At 44.3% G+C, this 22,532-nt stretch overlaps 1 protein-coding gene across 10 annotated transcripts in view; it reads right to left on the bottom strand.

Annotated features, from left to right (window-relative positions):
- Positions 1 to 22,431, bottom strand: part of TOM1L2 (target of myb1 like 2 membrane trafficking protein) — a 53,546-nt gene extending 31,115 nt beyond the window's left edge. For 3 of the 10 annotated variants that reach the window (XM_077918667.1, XM_077918669.1, XM_077918670.1), the window contains exons 1-9: positions 22,333 to 22,431; positions 12,703 to 12,787; positions 11,203 to 11,281; positions 9,589 to 9,738; positions 6,074 to 6,208; positions 5,723 to 5,896; positions 5,497 to 5,613; positions 1,975 to 2,108; positions 961 to 1,009 (exon numbers count right to left, since the gene is read on the bottom strand). In XM_077918667.1, the coding sequence (XP_077774793.1) occupies positions 961 to 1,009; positions 1,975 to 2,108; positions 5,497 to 5,613; positions 5,723 to 5,896; positions 6,074 to 6,208; positions 9,589 to 9,738; positions 11,203 to 11,281; positions 12,703 to 12,787; positions 22,333 to 22,399 (990 nt within the window). In that variant the 5' untranslated portion in view covers positions 22,400 to 22,431. Of the gene's footprint in view, positions 1 to 960; positions 1,010 to 1,974; positions 2,109 to 5,496; positions 5,614 to 5,722; positions 5,897 to 6,073; positions 6,209 to 9,588; positions 9,739 to 11,202; positions 11,282 to 12,702; positions 12,788 to 21,872; positions 22,002 to 22,332 lie in introns of those variants that run through there. The other 7 variants (XM_028706361.2, XM_028706363.2, XM_028706365.2 and 4 more) reach the window with 3 other exon arrangements.
- Between the last annotated feature and the right edge of the window lie 101 nt (positions 22,432 to 22,532).

The following is a 22,532-nucleotide window of genomic DNA, read 5'->3' as shown; positions in this document are numbered from 1 at the left end:
CACCAGGTATGGAATTTGGCTTCTTGAATTTCTAGTCCAACATTTACTTCATTTGTATAATTTATTCTGACAGCGTATCAGGAAAGCTGTCATTTTTTTGATACTATAGAGGGTGGTGTGTTTTTTCCCCTTTTACTAAGTATATATACCCTCATACTCTAAGCCCATTTTTTAATTCCTCGCCGATCATACTGCAGCTAAAGAGGTCACAGTTCTGCAAAGTCCTTTCCTTGTCCAAAATGCAAAGTTAACACACTTGAGTTTTCTGCTTATGGAATTTGGGTGCATTCTAAGTGGTGAAAAAAGAAGCAGTGGGGAGGAAAGGGGAGAGAGGGAGAAACAAAATGGGCAGTCTTGTTGGGATTAATGAAACACATCTGATAGCATTTGAGTTAAATGTCAGTCTTTTGCCCACACACATAGTCGTTTTACCTTCCTCTTTATGGTATGAACCATCAAACCAGAAAATGTTCAACAAACCATTGTTTCCAAACTGGGAAACTATGGATACCAGCTTCGGAACAAGCCAGGATATTAAAACACGGTTTGAAGTTGGTAAACCATGATTTCCCTGTTTGGATGGAACAAGAAACTATTATTAATTAGAGGCTTCCTGGTTTAATTGAAGCTCATGCAAAAGGGAAAACACCGATTCCTATCTCAGCTTATTTTCAAGATATAACCCTTTAAACCATCTCAAGAGCTTGCTATCTGGATCATTATATTCCATTCAGTTCAGCTTGCAAGCAAACTACCTCACATTTACCTACTTAAATGCAATTGATTTAAGAGCAAAGGGGCTCCAAACTTCATCACAAATATCAAAAAGTGTTCTGGCAAGAAGGACTTTGCAGCAGCAGTAGCACCTCACTTTCAAGGTTGAGTTTTGCCAAGCCCAAGGTTAGCAATTTTGCACTGGACAGTCCTGTCTTATTAGAGAATCCCAGCAGGAGGACTCACCCCATTGCTTGCGTTCTGTGCAGACCGACCCAACCGGTATCGCTCAAATCTACAGCAGACAAAAAAAGAGGAGAGATTAAAAATTAATGGCACGTAGCAATTTTGAAAGGTGCAAGCCTTATGACAAAACCCAGGATGCACAAGGAAGGATCTGTCTTTTTCCGGCTGGGGTGGTGGGAAGCCGACTGTAGCCACAGAGACCAGCATATGATCTCAAGGGCTGCTGCACTGTCACACCTCTAGGAATGGCTGGAAGCAACCCCATCCAACTCTCTCACCCCAAAACCTGCCATTACAATGCTGAAGCCCAGCCTTCTTCAACCTAGTGCCCTCCAGATGTTTAGGACTCCAGCTCCCATCAGTCTGAGCCAGTATGACTCATGGTCAGGAATGACAGGAGTCGCAGTCCAAGGTATCTGCAAGTATATTATGGGTTACAAAAGGCTGCTGATGTAGGTCAGGGATGGGTAACCTGCAGTCAGAGCCCCACAAGTGACATCAGCAGCGGGTGTTTCCAGCTCTCTTAGCCAGAATGGATCAAAGGGGGCATCTAGCTCCATCGACAGCATGGAATCAGGACAAGTGATTTGAAAGAAATATCTAACTAATGAGTAAGTGAACTAAATTAATGAATCAAATAGATGAATGAATGAATAAATAAATAATGATCAGGAGCTTTAAACTAAATCCTGAGGCAGAGGAAGACACTATTACAGACAACAGGAGAACACCTGGTACTGGAGTTAATAGTTAATAGCTGCAGAAACATGCTAAAGGGCAGGTAACTACAAGAAAGAAGCAGTTGGAAGGAATGACTCATGGTTTCAGTTGTCTCTATACTAATGCACAGAGTATGGGAAACAAGCAAGATGAATTTGAGCTCTTGATACAGGATACACCCTGGACTTTAAAAAGGCCGATTTTCAAAAAGTTTACGAACTAAACGGTGAGAGAAAAAGCCACACTTAAGGGTAAGCCAGCAACTATTTGAGCTTCAGAAGAAAAGCAAGCCACCTCTCGTATCGGAGGAAAACGTTGTTCAGATCGTCGTTTACATGAAGCAGCTCTTCTGTGACTTCTTCGTTGGACACCCTGGAGATGAGCTCCACGATCCTCTGCTGCATGGCTCGACAGGTGCGGTTCAGCTCCTGGGAGAAATGAATCATTGCAACTTCAAGGGGAAGAAATGATGTCCAAGAGTTACAACACAGGGGAGCTTCAGTCGTCAGAGCCCAGATACAGTGGGCCTGCTCACGCAATCCAACTACATCATGCCATGCAGGGGCAGCCCTTGCCAAAAAGGTGCCCAATCACAAGTAAGGCTAACAGTGCTATTCCACAATGTGGTTGTGGTAGGGGTATGGGTAAAGGTGGGTCCATTTTCAGCAGAGATCACCCCCTTCCTAGTGTTGTAAGGAGGCAGAAAAGAAGGGCAGAATGCTCATTTGCTAGATGGTCAGAACAATCAAGAACTCCATATATTTAATTCCGGTTATAAAGCCTGTGTTAACTGTCAAGATATCTAGGGTAAGGCTCTAGGGCCAAGGTGACATAGCTTCCGCATAAATGGTCAGGTCAGGGTGTAATACTGAGCTCAAAAGTTCAACTTCTTAAAACATCTTAGCAATTCTTTAAAAATTAAGTTTCTACTCCTTATGGCTGCAGATATAACTTCATGGGCAACAGGATCTTAAGGGGTGACAGTGGCGGCAAAAGACGTCTTGTGGTCTGGGCATCAGTGCCGTGAGAAGCTCTTTGCAACTCCAAGTGGCTAATTAAAGAATGATAATTTAAGCTAAAATACATGCAGATTTGCATAAGGTAAATAATACCATGGAATGCAGCCTTTTAGCAGCATAGAATTCTGAACCACTGCAAAATACAGCCAAGCCTCAGTAGCCAAGTCATACCTGGCAGTGTTTCCCAGGGCTGCCACTTTTAGAAGCCCTGGCCTTCAATACAAGAATTAGCCTCCTCCCTCTTTGCATTCCTCCCCCTTCAGAGTGGAAATTCAGGATTAAGGGCAGCCATGTAAGGATACATATCTTAAATCCATTTAATTAGTATATTGATTGTTAGATTCCACTTTGACCGGTTTAATGTTTATGTAAAAAATTATGCTGAATTTCTGGTTTTACTATGCTGCCTGTTTAGCCGTAATAATAAACATTCATTCGAGAACAGCCATGCTGCTGGTGGTATCAGCACCCCCACCCCTGAGAAGAAAAACAAGCCTCGTTGACCTGGCATCTCGCGGCCTGGCGTTCTGCACCTGGACAAGTGTCACCTCGTGCTTCCCGCAGCTGCTTTCACAGCTTGAGGGCTGAGTTTACCATTGTCAGCTTTGATCCCATCAGTTCAGAGCCAGATTGTGACATTTCAGAAGGTTGGATTCAGATGGAGACGAGAGGGCTGGCAGGGCCTGTCTGTCTGTATTCTGCTGCAGCGCCTGGTTGCATGCCATTAAAAACCTTTCCTTTTTATTTAGCTGCTTATTGGGTTTCTGATGGGTAACAACTAACAACCAGGGCTTTTTTTCCAGCCGGAACTCAGTTCTGGCACCTATCAGATGAGCACCACTGGAATTCTAAGACGAAGCAGTTCATGGTGAGTTCCAACACCTCTTTTTCTAGAAAAATAGCACTGCTAACCACCAACCGTCTTGCTACACCGATCCCCAGGCTACCCCTTCCTTTTCCAGGTAAGCTTATAGAACAGAACCGATAGCTCAGTCAGTAGAGCACGATACTCTTAATCTCACGGTCGTGAGTTCAAGCCCCATGTTGGGAAAAGGTTCCTGCATTTGCAGGGGGTTGGACGAAATGGTCCCTTCCAACTCTGCATTGGCTCCCACTACGTTTCCAAGCACAATTCAAAGTGTTGGTGCTGACCTTGAAAGTCCTAAACGGCCTCGGCCCAGTATACCTGAAGGAGCGTCTCCACCCCCATCATTCAGCACTGAGGTCCAGCGCCGAGGGCCTTCTGGTGGTTGCCTCCCTGCGAGAAGTGAAGCTACAGGGCATCAGGCAGAGGGCCTTCTCGGTGGTGGCACCCGCCCTGTGGAACGCCCTCCCATCAGATGTCAAAGAAATAAACAACTATCTGACGTTTAGAAGACATCTGAAGGCAGACCTGTTTAGGGAAGTTTTTAATGTCTGACGTTTTAATGTATTTTTAATATTTTGTTGGAGGCTGCCCAGAGTGGCTTGGGAAACCCAGCCAGATGGGCGGGGTACAAATAATAAATTATTATTATTATTATTATTATTATTATTATTATTATTATTATTATTATTATCATCATTATTATCATCATTATCATCATTATCACTACTACTACTACTACTACTACTACAATTCTATGATTCTAATAGGCAGAGGGTTGGAACACAAAACATCAGAGGAGCCCTGCTGTATCAGAACGGAGACTATTATTTAGTGAATTTATATCTCGCCCTTGCACTCTGAGGAGCCCAGAGCAGTGAACAGATACACAATTCAAAAACCAGAACAAAGCAACAATGTTCTAAAACAGTTCAAACATTCTGAAAGTGATTGCAATTAAAAAGCAGCTATAGTTAAAAACGATTATTCCATCCAGTGATTTTGAGGTTGCCGGGAACAGTCTTCTTCAGCCATGACATCCAGTCTTAGTCCTCATTAACAGCCATGGCTTCTCCCAAAGAATCCTGGGTATTGTAGTTTGTAAAGGGTCTGAGAGTTGCTGATAGACCCTTGAACACCCTAGCAGCTCCCAGGTTTCATTGTGAAAAGCCATGGTGGTTAAAGTAGCATAGGAGTGCTTTAAAAGTATGGTGTGGCTGTGACTGAAGATCCAACGAGTTCAGCATTCTGCCTCCTATAGCAGAGGTTTCCAAAAAGTCTGCTAGCAGGACATGAAGGAAACAGCCCACCCTTACTCATGAGCCCCCCCCCCCCCGATCCCCAGTAACTGGTATTCAGAGAACATGGAGTCTTTGTTTAGCCACCATGGCCACCATGGCCACCTGCAAACATGTCTAAACTCATTTCAAAAGGCTTCTCAGCTAGTAGCCATCATCATACAGTGGTGCCCCGCAAGACGAATAATAATAATAATAATAATAATTTATTATTTGTACCCCGCCCATCTGGCTGGGTTTCCCAAGCCACTCTGGGCAGCCTCCAACAAAATATTAAAAATACATTAAAACGTCAGACATGCCTCGCAAGACGAAAAACTCGCTAGACGAAAGGGTTTTCCGTTTTTTGAGTCGTTCCGCAAGACGAATTTCCCTATGGGCTTGCTTCACAAGACGAAACGTCTTGCGAGTTCTTGCGAGTTTGTTTCCTTTTTCTTAAAGCCGCTAAGCCGTTAATAGCCGCTAAGCCACTAAGCCGCTAATAGCCGTGCTTCGCAAGACGAAAAAACCACAAGACGAAGAGACTCGCGGAACGGATTAATTTCGTCTTGCGAGGCACCACTGTGCCTTGAGGCAGCAAACGGATGCCTGCCCTGAATCTACTATGTTAATACTTTGGTTACAACACATTTACCTGCAGTAACTCTAGGTCTGATGAATCTTCTTGCCCAGGGACCATTTCTGTGAGCATTTCAGACATCACCTTGGTGTTTCCACGAACAACGTCCAGTTCACTCCGCAGTCGTGCAATCTATTTTTTTAAAGCGGGGGGAGAGAAATGCAACCCTTTACAGAAGCTGCATGCATTTCACGGTCTGATTTTTAAAAGGTTCTGGAGGCGGGAATGCCTTCTACAGTACCTGCTCAGACAATACCTGCTCTGTATTTGCTGTGATGGGGCCGGTCACATTCAAGGCTGGGGCCTGAGGAGCAGAGTACGCCGTTGGAGAAGGAGATGAATAGGAACTGGAGTTCATCCGTTGCTGAGACTGGGACCTGTGCATGCTGGCAGCTGGGTCAACTTCAGGAACGCTCTAGCAGAGAACAATGTGCAAACACTCAGATATACAGTATTCACCGCAAGATTGTGCTGCTGTCGTTATCATGCTCTTTAGCCCAAAGGGCAGGGAAGGCAGAAGGCAGGGATCCTCTAATTGTTTCTCCTCCTCTACATAAAAAAGGAAGAAAAGCAGACAACGCTGTCCACTTACTCTCTGCGGTGTGTGTATTGGAGACAAAGCATCCAGATCAGCCATTGGAAACTCAATCCCTTTTCTTTTAAGTTCTTCATAAATGTGGACCACCCCAGTTAGATCAGGGCTGCTTCGAAAGGCATCAGCCCAGGCCTGCAAAAGAAACAGAGAGTGTCACAAGGCTTTGACTCAATCCAGTTCCCTTCTATTGTGAAATTGGGTCTGTTATTTCTACTCTGAAGGAGACCACATTTCTTGTGAGTATATAGTACAGTTGTACCTTGGAGCCTTGCGACTCGAACATTTTGTCTCCTGAACGCCGCAAACATGGAAGGAAGTGTTCCGATTTGCAAACCTTCTTTGGAACCCGAACATCCGACGCGGCTTCCGATTGTGTGCAGGAAGCTCCTGCAGCCAGTCGAAAGCCGCGCCTTGGTTGTTGAACGCTTTCAGAAGTCGAATGGACTTCTGGAACAGATTCCATTCGACAACCAAGGCACGACTGTACAGACGTGAACAATATTTCTTTAATCACAGTGTCTCAGGGCTGTATGGTGACTGTGGGAGGGGTTAAAGCCTGAGAAAAGCCCCAAAGGTTTCTAATAAGGCCACAAAGGGTAAACTGAAAGTTCAAGGATGCCACATCAGGACATTTACTAAATGCGGTAAATAAATGTAATTATTTACTGAATTTATATCCTGCCCCAAGGAGCCCAGAGCAGCAAACAGATGCACAATGTAAAAACAAGAAGAAAGAACATTCTAAAAACAATAGCAATTAGAGCAGGCATAGGCAAACTCGGCCCTCCAGATGTTTTGGGACTACAATTCCCATCATCACTGACCACTGGCCCTGTTAGCTAGGGATCATGGGAGTTGTAGCCTCAAAACATCTGGAGGGCCGAGTTTGCCTGTGCCTGAATTAGAGCATCTAAAAGCAGTTACAGTTAAAAACATTCTGAAAGTATCAATGGTAAGGAAACAAAGTTGTGAATAAAATAAGAAGTACGCGATTTATTTATTTCATAAAATTTATTTGCCACTTAAGTGCAAAAAAAGAAAACTCTCATGGATCAGTTTCTCAGGAAGCACACAAATAAAGCCTTGCTGTGTGAGTGCATCATTATTTGTGTTCTTACATCTTCCAATAAGTTTAATTAAAGGCATCAATTCTCCGCCACAAGGGTGTTGCCAGCCAATCCCACTTGAGCAGAGGGAACTTGGTCTTTGATTGGCAAGATCCGCCCGAATTGGCCAAGCCAGTTTCCAAGGAATCTTCCCTAAATTACAGCAGAAGGCGTCCTTCCTCCAGAAGCAATTCTCACTCCCTTGGAGCGTTGTGCCATTTGTTATTTACAAGCGAAAGGCCAGGAAAAGCGCACGTTAACGGCACAGCAGCATTTTGGGCTGCTTCCAGACACGGACAATTTAGCAGCAGCCAGTAACTGCTGTTCTGCTTCAGGCTGTAAGCAAAAATAGCAACTCTGCTGCTTCCAGACTTCTAGAAGCCAAATGACATTCTGGAGCCAACTGGGCAGCCCACCCCCTGCCCTGGCCCCAAATGTTGGAGGATGCTGGGGAGGAGAGAAAGGATTCTCATTGGGACCATGGTGCAGGAGGGGAAAGATGAAAACAGTCCCTTCTCTACCCATCACTCCACTCCTGATAAGGGTACCCTGGAGATAAACAGCTGGATCTCTCATCATCTTTCCCTTTTCTGAAAAACTGCCTCAATGAGGATTTGGCAGGGGGAGTGGGGGGAGCTGAATCCCCTCCATCTCCAAATCCATTCTCCAAAGCAAGTCCTTACACAAAGCGGGGGATGAAGAAAAACAAAACAAAACACACAGACCCAATATCATAGCCATATCATAGCCATATTAAGTTCTCCTCACTCTCTGCTTGGCTTTAACGTCTTGCCTGCCTGATGAAACATTCTGGAGAACTAAATAGCTTGCCACACTTTTGTAATGTAGATTTTGGGAGATTTTTCTCATGGGCCAACATGGCTTCTTTTGAGCTACTCCGTACGTTATCCTTCACAGAAATGAGGACTTTCAGCAGCCTGTAGCTCCCCTTGATCAATAGAAACACAGAATAGTACTCTGATCTACTGGCTTTCACCTAATATAGTCAGGCTGCGGGGGACAGGACTAGAGAGTGGGGGGGGGGGAGTGAGAAAATTCTGACTTGGGGGGGGGGGCAAATTAGGCCCAACAGGAGGCTGGATTTGTGCCAGCTCACCCCCATCTGATTTCATATATGACATTAAGTCTGGGGCAAGTAAAGAAGTGGCCACAAAGGAACAACAACGCATCTTAAAGGTTAGAGTGTCAGACTATGAACTGGGAGAAAAGGGCTTGAATCCCCACTCAGTCATGAAGCTCCCTGGGCCAGTCACTCACTTCCAGCCTAATCTACTTCACAGGGTTGCTGTGAGGATGAAACAGGGAACAGAACCACGCACATCGCCTTGCGCTCCTTGGAAGAGAAAAGTGCTATATAAATGTAGCAAGTAAATAAATAAATAAATAAATTGTGGGAAGCTGATATTCAGGGGATTATTTCTGACGGGAAGGAAGGGGTGGCTTCGTGGCGTGCACCCCCTTTTTAAGAAGAAATCTGCTGAAATTAAGGAAGCCGTGTTGAAATTTGTGCATCAATGGCATTTGGACAACTGCAAGACTTCATTATATTAATTATCATCCCTTTGTTGGAGAGGATGTCAAATTCTTCGTATGCTGATCCATCTCTGGAGGGAGTGTCAAAAAGCACAGAAATGTTGGCAGGACATTTTTGCAAGCCTTACTGATCTCCTTCGCAGAGATATTGAAACGGAACCGGGATTAGCTTTGCTCTCTTTATTTAGAGGGTGAAACAGGGATCTCCCTTGTAAGTATCTGATAAACCCCCTCCTTGTGGAGCCGGGCGTACATTGGAAGGATGCAGGCAGATGGACTACCCACAAAAGGTAAGTTAAGAGTATGGTACTTGGCTTTGGCTGATAAACTTACATAACACAGTAGAGTGATGCAAGGAGGAATTTTAAAAAGATACCTTCAATGCTGATTGATTTATGTTTGTTTATTTTATTAACTGTCATCTGGAGGAACCTAGACCCCTGTAACTCACACAACTTTTTGACTTGGCTATTTACCGTATTTTTTGCACCATAACACTCACTTTTTTCCTCCTAAAAAGTAAGGGGAAATGTCTGTGCGTGTTATGGAGGGAATGCCTACGGGTGGCATGCCTACGGATTTTCCTCCTCTAAAAACTATGTGCGTGTTATGGTCGGGTGCGTGTTATATAGCGAAAAATACGGTAACTTAACATGTTGCTATTATTTTCTGCCTTATACACATCTGTATTTTGCTTTGTATCTGGTGACCAATAAACTACTATTTGTTGTTTGTATTATTTCAATAATAATAAAAACTAAAAATAAATATACATATATATATAGAGAGAGTCTACTTTTGACTACTATTGCTTATCACTCAGAAGGCAGAAACAAAAGCCCAATGACAGACCTGAATTAGTGCAAGTACTTTATCCTGAACAATGGTGGGTGGGTTGTTCTTGGGAGAGATGATTTTCACCAGGACACCGTCTATGAAGTCACGGTTTGCTACTAGGACATGAAAGCGATGGCCACAGTTCTTCACACATGTTTCCAGTACCTGTGTGTAGGGAAAAAACATCATTACTGGTGGAGCAAAGAAAGCTGGTGAACACATGCAAGGAAGAAATTCATTGCCATGGACAGTAGCTAATGTCCAGGGGTGTGGGGACACTTTGAGAAAGGAGTAGCCCAGGGTGATTAATCATTTCACTCACCATGGCCAGTGTTCTGCCATTTTCTAGGGAGCATGGTGAGCCCAGCTCGGGATGGGGGACATCCCCAACTGGGATAAAAACTATGGTTTCTTTGGGCACTATGTTTCAAAGATGCTCTATGCAGGAAATGCAGAAGAACAAGCTCAATCCTGGAGAGGGGAGGTGGGGAACTGCCCCACAATCACACAGAATCTTGGTGCCCAACCTTTTTGGCTGTCCACCAAGGCCAGTCAAAATTTGTGGAACAGAAACACATGAGCCCTGCTGATCACAGAAATGATTATTCTTAATTTGAACGTCTCTAGTGGATCAGAGGCACCAGAGCACTTTTATGCCACATGGTGGGGCTTTACTTCTTATACTTCTGGAACTGTGGTTTAGACCTCTTGGGCTTGCCGATCGGAAGGTTGGTGGTTCGAATCTGTGTGATGGTGGTGAGCTCTTGCTGCTCTGTCCTAGCTCCTGCCAACCTAGCAGTTTGAAAGCACACCAGTGGAAGTAGATAAATAGGTACTGCTGCAGTGCGAAGGTAAATGGTATTTCCATGCACTCTGGCTTCCGTCACGGTGTTCCGTTGCACCAGAAGCGGTTTAGTCATGCTGGCCACATGACCCAGAAAGCTGCCTGCAGACAAACGCCGGCTCCCTCAGCCTGAGGCAAGATGAGCGCTGCAACCCCATAACCGCCTTTGACTGGACTTAACTGTCCAGGGGTCCTTTACCTTTTCACTTTTAGTTCTGGAACTGGTCACAAAATTCCCTATCTGCACTGACGAGTAAAATTTGGTTATCCTAATGAAAACTCTAATATACAAGTGGATCTCATATCGATGAACTGCTCCAGTAAGGGAGGCAACTTGAATAAAATATTGTGGGGGCGCAGGTTAAGCCCTATCACATGACACAGTGCACACACACCATTTGAATGGGAATGCCCACCAACTTTGTGGGGGCTCAGCCCCCACAAATATTTTATTATGGAGGGGTCAAAGCCCCCAATGGCCCCTAGGAGTTGGCTCCTACGGCTCCAGGAGCCTAATAAAAAGTAGAATAATAATAATTATTTGTGGACCACTGGCCTTAAATCTTCCTCCTCCAATGTGGCTACAGAAGCCTGTTAGTATTTCATGCAGCTTGATGCTGCAGATGAGATTGTTATAAATCACATGCCTGTCTAAGAAGACTGCCACTTTCTGCACACCTTTTCTTGTTCCAAGTTGGTAAGGAGAAGAGGGGGAGGGCAGATTTGTTTTGGAGGTCTCCCAAACGCCGGCCCCTGAATCACACCCACTTGCACACGCTACTCACCGTTAGAGCCAGCATTACTTCCCTGTAGTTTTTGTTTCCATTCAACCTCTTCTTAAGCGCTCGGATGGCATCCTTTGGGCTGATGGGGAAAACACAGAGCCACAGATAAGGGACAGCTACAAGTAACTGCACTTCTCACAGTAAAGGCAATACTGCAGTTCTAATGTTAGCTCATTATTTGAACCCTCAGAGTTTGGAGACAGAAACTGTACTTGCACATCACCCGAGACCATGCTTGAGTGCTATATGCACATGCAAAAATTAGCTGCAGCAATCCTTCAGCCCTTGTGCTTAACACTCCCTTCTTTGGCTTTTCAGCTGCACAGGACGAGAAGTTTGGGGGCTTCTGCTCCTCATTAACTACAGCTTAACAAGTAATCTAAACAAGTAATCTAAACTGCTCTGGCCCTGGCCTGCTGGAACGTTCTTTCACAAGAGACTACGGCCCTGCGGGATTTGACATCTTTCTGCAGGGCCTGCAAGATGGAGCTGTTCCACTTGGCCTTTGGGCTGGACTCAGTCTAAACCCCCCCCCCATTTATTTATTTTTTGATGGAACCCCTTATATGGGATTTTGTATATAAATTTTCCCTCAGCTCTTTTTGCTGGCCCATGTAGGATCAGCATGGATAGTTGGCCCCAGTGAATATTTGACGTTTTATCTCCTTATGGCTTTGACGTATAGGCTACCACTAAAACGAGGATGCATTTTAAGCTGCATCTTAAACTGTATTCTAACTTATATTTTAATCACCTGTTTATTTTGTTTTTTGTTTTGTTTTTAATGTTTTTACTATGTTTATATTTGGTGTTAGCCGCCCTGAGCCTGGTCTTGGCCAGGAAGGGCGGGGTATAAAAAAAAAGTATTTATTTATTTAATTTATTTTGTTTTTGTTGTTGTTGTAGCAGCGGAGATGCAAACAATGTTATGAGAAGAAAGGGATTGTTCTGCTGACCCTGGCACCATCAATGTGCTCAGAAGGGGAAGCTGTGACAAGCAATAGAAGCCGAGCTATGCTTTGTCAATAACTGCTTGGCTTTTCCTTAACATGCAGTCTTTATAATTTCCCTGGAGTGCTCAGGTGAACATATTGTCCCCTCATGTGGGGAAGGGAAAGAGGGGATAATGGTAACATAAGAAGAGCCTGCTGGATCAGGCTATTGGCCCACCTAGTCCAGCATCCTGTTCTCACAGTGGTAAAACAGGTGCCTGTGGGAAACCCACAAGCAGAACATGAGCAGAAGAGCCCTCTGCCCTCCTGCGTCTTCCAGCTAGTAAGATGTACCTGGAATTTATGGGAATCAAACCTTACTAATAAGGCATTCTACAAATGAACTATAACACTGCATGTAAACACCTTCTGGTGAAAAGGAATGCCAGCGCAGTAACACCCAGCTGATTAAAAACAACAAAAACACTACTCACACCAGCACACAGCAAGCAATTCTGCTTTTTGCTCTGTGCTATCCGTAGTCACAGACAGACAAAGACAGACATACCCTTCTTCTGTCTCATTGATGATGTCACATATCTCCATGTTAAGTGTCCAGTCTTCACTCTGTAGGGAGCCATCTGTAGCCTTTTCTATTTAAAACAAATCAGAGCAAGCAAAATATTTGTTCACTCTTTTCCAGATTAAAAGCCAAGCTTCAGAAAAAGATTTGCGCCAGGCTGGTCAATGGCCACACGCCCACGGCCATGTAAGAACTACCTCCAGGTAACCAGAAGAAGGAAGTTCTAATTCTCCTCTGAAGTGCTGTCAGGCCAATGGTGTGCCACAGTTTATTTCTTTTCTAGAGCACCACTCATGTACATCTTGTTTTATGAAGAATGAGGGAACAGTTAGGGTTCACATTTGTCACATTTATTCACAGCTAGGGGGAACAGTTAGGGTTCTGCTCCACAGTTTACAATCCAGAAACTGGGACAAGGGAATCAACAAAGGAAGGACATGGAAATCGAGGTGGGGCAAAAAGGTGCATGATTATTACAATTTTGCATGCCTAGTGTGCTTCGGGAATGTCAGCATTTTCGGGTGACAGTTGATCACATACCAGCAGATTCAGGTTGCACAATGAAAGTTGATGTACTGCCCTTGTGCAACAAGTCTACTTCCTTCCCCAAATTGGAACATTTTGCAATAAGGGAAGTGATGGGGAAATGGACTGGATAATGCACTGATGCCGTGTTGTATAACCTCTCCACAATCAAACAGGAATTAAGGCCTATAATAATAACCAATGTCTTCAAACCTGCCAGCAAACTAGGTACAAAGCAGGGTATAGCTCAACAAACAGGCCATCTAAAAGTCAACTTGGATATGGTAAGCTACAAATGTTAAGTGCAACAAAATGTTGCCAGGCACGGTGCTCCTGCTCAGGGTTCCAGCCAGCCAACCATAACTTCTTAAAGGAAACTCCATTATACTGTACACACACACTTTCCTTTTTCTTCCAATTGTCTGTAGCCACTAAGTATGCTTAGTCATCTTTGGGTAATTCTGAATTTTTAAAAACCATGTCTTCAAAGACAACCCCCCCCCCCCCCGCAGAAAAACCCCAGTAAAATAGAAACACTGATTTGCCCAGTGAAAATAATTGGAAAACAGGGAGTCAGAGCATGAGTCCAACTAGCCTAGTACTGTTTATTCTGACTGGCAGCAGACTGTCTGGCACAGAAAGAAGAAGAAGAGAAGATGAAGAGTTTGGATTTGATATCCCGCTTTATCACTACCCTAAGGAGTCTCAAAGTGGCTAACATTCTACTTTCCCTTCCTCCCCCACAACAAACACTCTGTGAGGTGAGTGGGGCTGAGAGACTTCAGAGAAGTGTGACTGGCCCAAGGTCACCCAGCAGCTGCATGTGGAGGAGCAGAGACGCGAACCCAGTTCCCCAGATTACGAATCTACTGCTCTTAACAACTACACCACACTGGCTTTTTCCATCACTTGGTACCTTGTGGAGGGTAAGGTTATGAAAGGCTACCTCCACTGTCTAAGGCAGAATGCCTCGGTATGGCTGTGGTTGGGAATCACAAGTGTTGTTGCACCCGGATCTCTCAGTGTGATCTTCACCTAGACATCCTGTTGGCCGCGGTAAGAGAATCCTGGACAATGGCAGGCCTTTGGCCTGATCCAGCAGGGCTGCTCATCTAGCCCTTTGAGCAGAAGGTGCAATGGATCTGACGCAGGCCATTCTGCACACAGAACAGGTCTCTTCCATTGAGCCGTGTGCCTTCTCCATGATTTCTGCAGTTATGACTTACTTTGATAGAAATAAACTCATTCAAATATGGCAGCTGCTTGGCTGGAATCTGTTGACAGTCCTCAAATTTTAAGAGGATGGGTAGGTATTACACACACACACACACACACACACACACACACACACCCCACAACTAAAACATCCACTTTACTCAACTATCTGGCCTGAAAAATCCAAAGAATGCAATCAGTTCTACAAATTAATTCCAGCTTTAAACACATCGTATTAACTGGAGATACAACATACAGTACACAATACTGAGCAGCCAGCTTCCTTTCAAATGTATGCACCCCAAAGCCACCCAATCCATTATTTGACAAAGATTTAATTTGCAATTCACGAGGATTTCCTCTGTAGCATAATCCATTATCACGAACTGAAAGCTGATCTGAAAAAAGCTTAAACAACTTAAAGCACTTTAAGATCAAGGCACATTTTGGGTACGCTTATAATAGCAGCCTACAAGAATATTAGGAAGCCAAGTTTTGAGCATAAATCGTGTCCCAAACGTAATGTCACTTAAGTGCTTTACAACAGAAAAACATTGCCTTATTCACTGCAGAAACACAAGCTAATCTCCATGTAGAAGATTAGGCAACCCTGGTTCTGTAAATCATACAGCAACAATGAAAATTCCAGCTTCCCGATCGGAAATATAAAAAGCACTTTACTGTGGTAGCTCTACCATAGGGAGTGACAGGATATGAATGTAACGTGGGGTGAGGAACCTCTGGCCCACAGACCTAATCCACACCACCATTGGTCCCATCAGGCTGTTTTGGGCAAGGTACATCCATCCACCTGTTCTACTTCTGATGTAATATCCCTGACCAGCGGCCATCCTGGCTAGAGCTGATGGGATTTGGAGTCCCTTTACATCTGGAAGGGCAGGTTTCACAACCTTCCTTTATTTCCAGAACAGCTGAAGAAGAATCTTTGCCTTAACGTAACCCCACATATTTTAAGAGCTGCTGAGGACGACTTACGACTGCTCTTACCAGCTAAATCCCAGCAAACAGTTACCAAGGAGAGGGGTTTCTCAGTGGTGGTATCATCATTGTGACCGGTAGGGCGGGATCCCACACAAACGAGGCCCAACTGGCCAACTCCCTCTTTTTCAGGAATTTTATCAGATCTTTTTTGTTCAAAAATCTTGCAAGAGCAGAATTTTGTCATCACTGATGTGAACTTGCCAGAGGCTGTTGTGTTAAGTGATTTTCTATTAAGTATTTTAATTGTTAACTGATCCTCATAGAATTTTTTATTGCTTTCTGTTAGACACTGCAAAAACCTGTGAGTGGGAAGGCATTTCAGAAACAAAAATAAATGAGTGTCATATGTCTCAGCTCTTCCTAAAAACTTCTCTAAAAGGGTTTTGCAGGCCTCACATTTAACTAAAGTCGTTGTGTACATCCAATTAAATTTTCCTGTGAACCAGTGCCATTTCCTGGCAGAGAAACTACAATGCTGATGCATTTGCAGCCCTGAATATATATTTTTCAAATTATGGGAGGCCACAGGAGTTTGACTGCAGAGACCAAAGCTGAGACCAAGGCAATATGCTCAAATGAAACTATTCTCTGTGTTTTGCAGCATCAAAAGAGATACCAATGAATGCAACAGCCAAATAATTGTGCCTCACACACTCAGGCAGGAAGAACCATGGAAACATCAGACAAGCAAAGCACTGTGAAGCCAGACAGACTTCAGCTGAGGTTTTGCTCCAGAAAAACACCATTGGCAATTATAAAACAGGCGGCAACTTTGCTTCTTCTAAGGAGCCGCCTGCTTAACTGTCATCACGCAGCCCCAGAATTAGGCCGGATTTTTTAACATACAATCCCTTCTCTTTGAGGCCATTAGCATCTTTGCCACTGGAGACAAACATCCAATTTATTATGTACAACTCACTCGAAACCCTACTGTCAAAATGTCTCATAATAAATATAAGGGGCACCCACTGGCTGCTTGCAGCAAATGGGGAGCAAAAAAAGGTGGAGTAAAGTTAATATATAAAACCTTTCAAGTCTTAGCAACAGTAGGATCAAGCATTTTGCCCCACCCAAGTTGCAAGGCAAAGCGATTCGAGGGTTGAGCCTGAACAGGTTCAAATTCCTCTTCATTGGATGCACTTGGCAACAAAACGGATCAACAAAACTGCTCTTTGGTACTTGGGTATTGTTAAAAAATACAGAACCATGTCTTCCTTGGCCTTTTGTGCTGGGGGTAAGCTGGAGGAACACAACCTAGCAATGATGTCTCCCACTACCCCCTTCCTTGAACCACCTGTATTTCCACCACTGGGACAAATTTTAACAATTTGATAAACAAGGACAATGGCTTCATTGAATTAATATACGACCAGTGCAGAAATAAAGATAAACTTGGAAATATTGAATGCATGGATGAATGAATGGATGAATGAATGAATGAACACAACACTTTGTATCTATGTCTATAATAAAAGCAACAAGTAACTGGACCATCAAGAAGAACTGAACATTTTATTCAACAACAACAACAAAAAACATTTACAGGCACAAATTTATTATCTGAACAATACAAATAATGATTTTGCTTCATCTCCTACAAAGAAAAGGCATGTCTGGAGTCCACCCACCATACACACACTTCCTTGGAAAAATATTTTGGGCTGAACAATCTTTTACCAACATATCTTGGAAAAGATATAACAAATGGGACAATCCTTTATTTACGTTATGCTATTGGACTGATGAACATTTTATTCTTAGGACATAAAACAGAATGTATGCTCTGTTTTTCTTACTGCTTTTGTTTGATGAATATGTGCAAAACTGAAACAGAAATAAGAGTGGCATTCAACTCATTTTTTACTCAGAGGAGAGCTATCAAAATTAAAGAGCAGTTAGGTCTGTTAATGTCAGCAGGACTACTCTGAGTAAAAATTAGCTGAATACCACATGAAGCATTTAAAAAACAAAGCCTGGTGATTTGGTTGGAATTGCTGCTTACTGATGAAATAGGAATTATCAACCACCACCATATAGCAGTGGTTTTCAATCTAAGTTCCCAGAAACTCTGGGGTTCCTTGAAATCTCAAGGGCAAAAACATTAAGGGCACACAAGCTTCTCTAGAAGATGATTTACACAACCACAATTGCAAAATTCTACTCTATTGCATTATCGACAGCAAGCAGTTGCAAGAAACTGTTGGGTGTGCTCCCATAGGTTAATGGAGAGAACCATCAAGTCTGCCCACTGAAAAGAGAATGTACCCAAGAACATGCCCACGGAGTCCTTGGAAGATAATAGATGTGGAAAGTGTTTCCTGAAGACAGAAAGTTTGAAGAAGAAGAAAAAAAGCTGCCTAGAGAACTACTTCTCAACTTTTATCTACGCTTAGAACTGTGCAGATATTTTCAGTTTTCCCCAAGCTGCCCTTGGGACTTTCAACTGAGCACAGAACACCCCACAACTTTTAACAGTACTTGTACTGTAACAAAAACTCCTCAAAGCCATGGGAACGTCTCAGTTTAAATAGATGGATGCTCAGAGCTCCTTCTTCAAGGTCACAAGAAAGGTCAGCACCAGAGCCAGGATGGAAACTGAAATTCCTGACATTGAACAGCATGCTCACTTAAGTCCTTGCCCCCGCTGGACAGCAATTTCCCACAAAACAAAGTGTAGCAGTTTACCAGAGGCGAGTCTAAGACTATTTGGACCCCAATGACAAAATGACTGTTCCTTTATTAGGCTGTCACGTATGGGATAGTATCTGCTATTTGTTTCCCAAGCAACTGAGGGGGCTACATTGCCCCATGGACAATCAGCTCCCCACAACAAAACCTAGCAGTCAGAGAAGAGGCACAGCGCAGGAACAGGGCCGCCAATAATCACATTATTGCACAATAATACTTTAGGCCAAGCATTGCCATTACAACCAGAACACAAAAGTGGCCAGTATCCTATTCTCATGGTATGGAGGGGAGAAGTTCCCACAAGACTCAGGCCTCATCTCTGGGCCCACCTGGATGCTGTTGGAGAAGCCCAATCGTGTTCACTTTCCTTGAGCCATATCATCTGCTTTGAACACAGAATATCTCCGATTCCGTCACTGGTAACTCCAGGAAGGGCTAAGAATGTCTCTGATGAAACCCTGGAAAGGCACTGTAGTCGCTGAGCTAAATAGGCTGGTGGTCTGACTTGCTGTAAGGTGGCTTCCTCTGTTTGTATATTCCTCAGACCTGCTCTTGTCTCCCAACTTCCTCCACCTCATTTCCCCCCCTTGGTTATGAGAGTCAAACAGTCCTCTCTCACACCCCCAGTCCAATAGGATGGTTCAAGGATCATGAGGGATCAGTCTGAACATGGAGGTTCTACGACGGGTAAAAGCCACTGGCAGGCAATATTATCCACCATTTGCTAAATTCTTTGGTTCTTTAAAGTCATCTTTAAATTGTCAACCTCAAACCACCACCCCCATCCTATGGCAACCAGTTCTGTAAGGTAAAAGTCTGCATTATGAAAACAATGCTTTCCTTTTAAAAAAATCAACCGCATATTGCAAATCAATGTCACCAGTCAGGTTCTTGTGTTTTGAAACAAGGCTTCTTTATTGCAATCATAGTTCTATACTTTCACTTAGTCATCGCTTTTCAAAGCCAAGAAAACCTCAGCCTCTCCTCAAGTGTGTCTCAGTCAGGAAGTCATTCTTAACTTCTCTGATCATTTTAGACATGCTTTTCGGTGTAGTTCCTAAGAGATCTTATTTGAGATGATTAGGTGATAAAAACTACACACACACACACCTGAAATTCCTCCATGTCAGGTTGACCTATCTGACTCCACTCCATCTTTCCTCCCAGTTTCATTCTTTGACTCGCCCCACCTCAGAGCACCCTAGGCTTCCTCAGTTCCTCTTTTGCTCCCCAATATCTTCCAACATTTCACAGCTAAAAATAGGGCCTTGCACATAACATCCCAGCTAAAGGTTTTTAACTGCCTGAGGCAAAGGATGAGGTGGTTCCCCTGTCCTAGTTCTGCATACAGAAACCACTCAGACTGGCAATTGAATCTTATTTTAATGCTGGTGACAGAACAGAGCCTTTTAGCAAAATGGAGAGCAGTAGGCTTGCTTTAAAGGAGTAGTTAAAAAACAAACCCTATGGAACTCCCATTGACTTGTGCCTTGCCCCATGTGTATAACCATTTACGCAATCAATGAAGAACTTTGTGTTTAATGCAACCTTTAACTGAGATCCTAATTGGGTTTTACAGAACAGCTTCTTAAAGTATGCTGTATGTTTGGTCATGTAAACGGCTAATAAAAATACAAAAATATATACAGTGGTACCTCGGGTTAAGAACTTAATTCATTCTGGAGGTCTGTTCTTAACCTGAAACTGTTCTTAACCTGAGGTACCACTTTAGCTAATGGGGGCTCCCACTGCCCCTGCGCTGCCGCTGCGCAATTTCTGTTCTCATCCTGAAGCAAAGTTCTTAACCCAAGGTACTATTTCTGGGTTAGCGGAGTCTGTAACCTGAAGCGTCTGTAACCTGAAGCTTCTGTAACCCGAGTTACCACTGTATTTGGCTTTCAGGAGTATTTGTGAATGAAACAAGCTCTGCCATTCTCCAGCGATCGTCTCTACTGTATACAGGGCAGGATTCTTGTACACACAGTTTTAACCTCCCAACCTCACTGCCACTCTTCCAACCCCAAACATTTGCTGCCTGAATTGGGTGTGTTTTCTCTTTAAGGATCGGGTGTGTTTGCTCTTTAAGTTGCAGATATACTAGAAAAGCAGATATACTAGAAAAACAAAAGTCCTCCTGTAACCTGTTATCAACAGTTCAAACAAATGTCAGCGGTTTCAAGGTATGTAATGACAGGTTGTGTACAATACGGCACACTTTACTGTGCACGCACATAAATTTATGTTCATGAGGATAAGATGCATCTTCCCATCAACTTTTATAGACCAGGGAAGAGGGCTGGATCATGAATAATAGAGAGTCAGTGTGGCAGCATAGTTAGTGTTGAACCAGGAAATCAGGGCTCAAATCCCCAATGAGCCATGAAGCTCACTGGGTGACCTTGAGTCAGTCAGTCACTCTCTCCCAGCTTAACCTACCTCAAAGGATAATTGTGAGAATAAGATGTGGAAGGAGAGAACCATGTAAATAACAAATAAAACATAATTAGTGATAACTCCAGACAACTAGGGTTTTAACTAGCTACAAGATGTTTAAGTCTTAGTTTTCAACAGTACTCTGTTGATATGATTAGGTCTGCTGTGGCGGATAGTTTTACAGTTTCATTTTTTGGGATTGCATGATGATTTCCTAAGAGGCATATTGCTGTTATTTATTATTTAAATACTGTACAGAAGCTGCGTTGAAAGGGTACTTGGCCTAAAAGATGGCATATAAATATTTCAAACAAAACTAACAACCTCAGGCTAATAACATTTTGGCAAGGCATCCTCAAAATGCAAACACAGGGAGAAAATAAGCACAGTGATGGGACACAGGCCAGAAAACAGCTAGAAGATACAGTATGGCCTGGCCTATATTCATTAGAACCCACACAGCAACCCATATATTGTAGTTCTAACAATATCAATCTATTCATCTCAAATCCACAGTCAAAAGGTCAAAACGGGGCCAATGCTTTACCAGGAGGAAAAGAAGCAGGGATGACAGATAGTTTTATTTGCTCATTCAATGGTCCTTAATGCACCTTTTAGGACATGCTGTCATCACAGAGTGACTTACAAGGCTCCTAGTATGCATTAAAATGTCTGTACTATTAATTTTTGCTTAAAATATTGCATGTCACTTTTGAGCTGCTGCAGCAAAAAAAAGAGACTGCTGAATTTTATTTTAAAAATCACCAATAATACAATTACCCTCCACAAAAATTAAAGTTGAGGCATATGACATGGTAATAATAATAATAATAATAACAACAACAACAACAACAACATTTATGGGACACAGAGAGAGAGAGAGCTATCAGGGACCAACTTAGCAGACTGACAGGCTGGGAAGGAGAACAGAGGCAATGATTCACCAAGGGCAGCAATTAAAATAAAATATATACAAGGACGCTGGAGAGGAAAGACTTTCACCTCCCAGCTCCATCCCTGGCTCACGGTTGGCCAATGACGCCAAGCAGGCCCGGGGCTCCCTTCGTGGGTCAAGAGGGGGCCAGGACGGGGAGGGCCGGGAAGCCGGTTCAGGTGCATCTTCAGGTGCAGTTCTCCTGCCATCCCAGGAGGGAGAAGCTGCGTCTGCCCAAATTCCCCCCTGGCCCGCTGACAGGGGCCTTTGCGGCTTCTCTCCCCCTCCCGTCTCCCCCTCCCCCGTCCCCTCAGGCCTGCCCCCCTGCCCCGCTCCCCTCGGCCGCCCCCTCTCTTACCGAGGCTCTGCCCCACCGGGGTGCTGAAAGGGTTGCCCAACAGAAACTCCATCTTGGGATGACAACAAACCCGACCGGCCTCCCCGCCCGCTCCACCTCTCGGAGCCTCCTCTCCTCATCCCCCCCCCCGCCCAAACCTCCTCAGCCCCGCCTCCGGCTCGTGACTGACAGGCCTCGCCGGCCAAGCAGAACCTCCGCTTCCCCACAGCAGAGCCCGCCCCGCGATGTCGTCGCCCGGGCTCCGATCCCGAAGGCCGAGCGCTCATTAGCGAGCGAGAGCGCCAATCACTTGTCAGGCCAGGCTGCCCGGCCTCGATGCTGTCGGGCGTCGGGGAAGCAGGAGGAGGGAAAGGGCGAGGGGTGGGAGCGAGGGGAGGGGTAAGTCCCGCCTCCGGAGACAGCCTATTGGACAAAGCTTTCTCCAAAAAAAATTAATAAACCTTGCGGCCTATTGGATAACCTTCGCCGAAGGCTCGGATCGAGTAGCCAATCCTGATGGGGGAATGGCTGTTTATGCGCCCTGTCATTGGTTGGGCGAGTTGGTTCGGGTTGGTTCCTTCTCTCTCGCGCCCCCACACACAAACACGCGAACGTGAGTCGAGGTTGCTTGCCGCTGTCTCCGGCCGACCTGCGTCACACGTGACGACGGAAGCCCGGTGG

Source organism: Podarcis muralis, chromosome 14, assembly GCF_964188315.1.
Source record: "Podarcis muralis chromosome 14, rPodMur119.hap1.1, whole genome shotgun sequence".
NCBI classification, from domain to species: Eukaryota; Metazoa; Chordata; class Lepidosauria; order Squamata; family Lacertidae; genus Podarcis; species Podarcis muralis.
The sequence above is the reverse complement of the archived record's forward strand: the minus strand, read 5'-3'. Positions and strand labels throughout refer to the sequence as shown.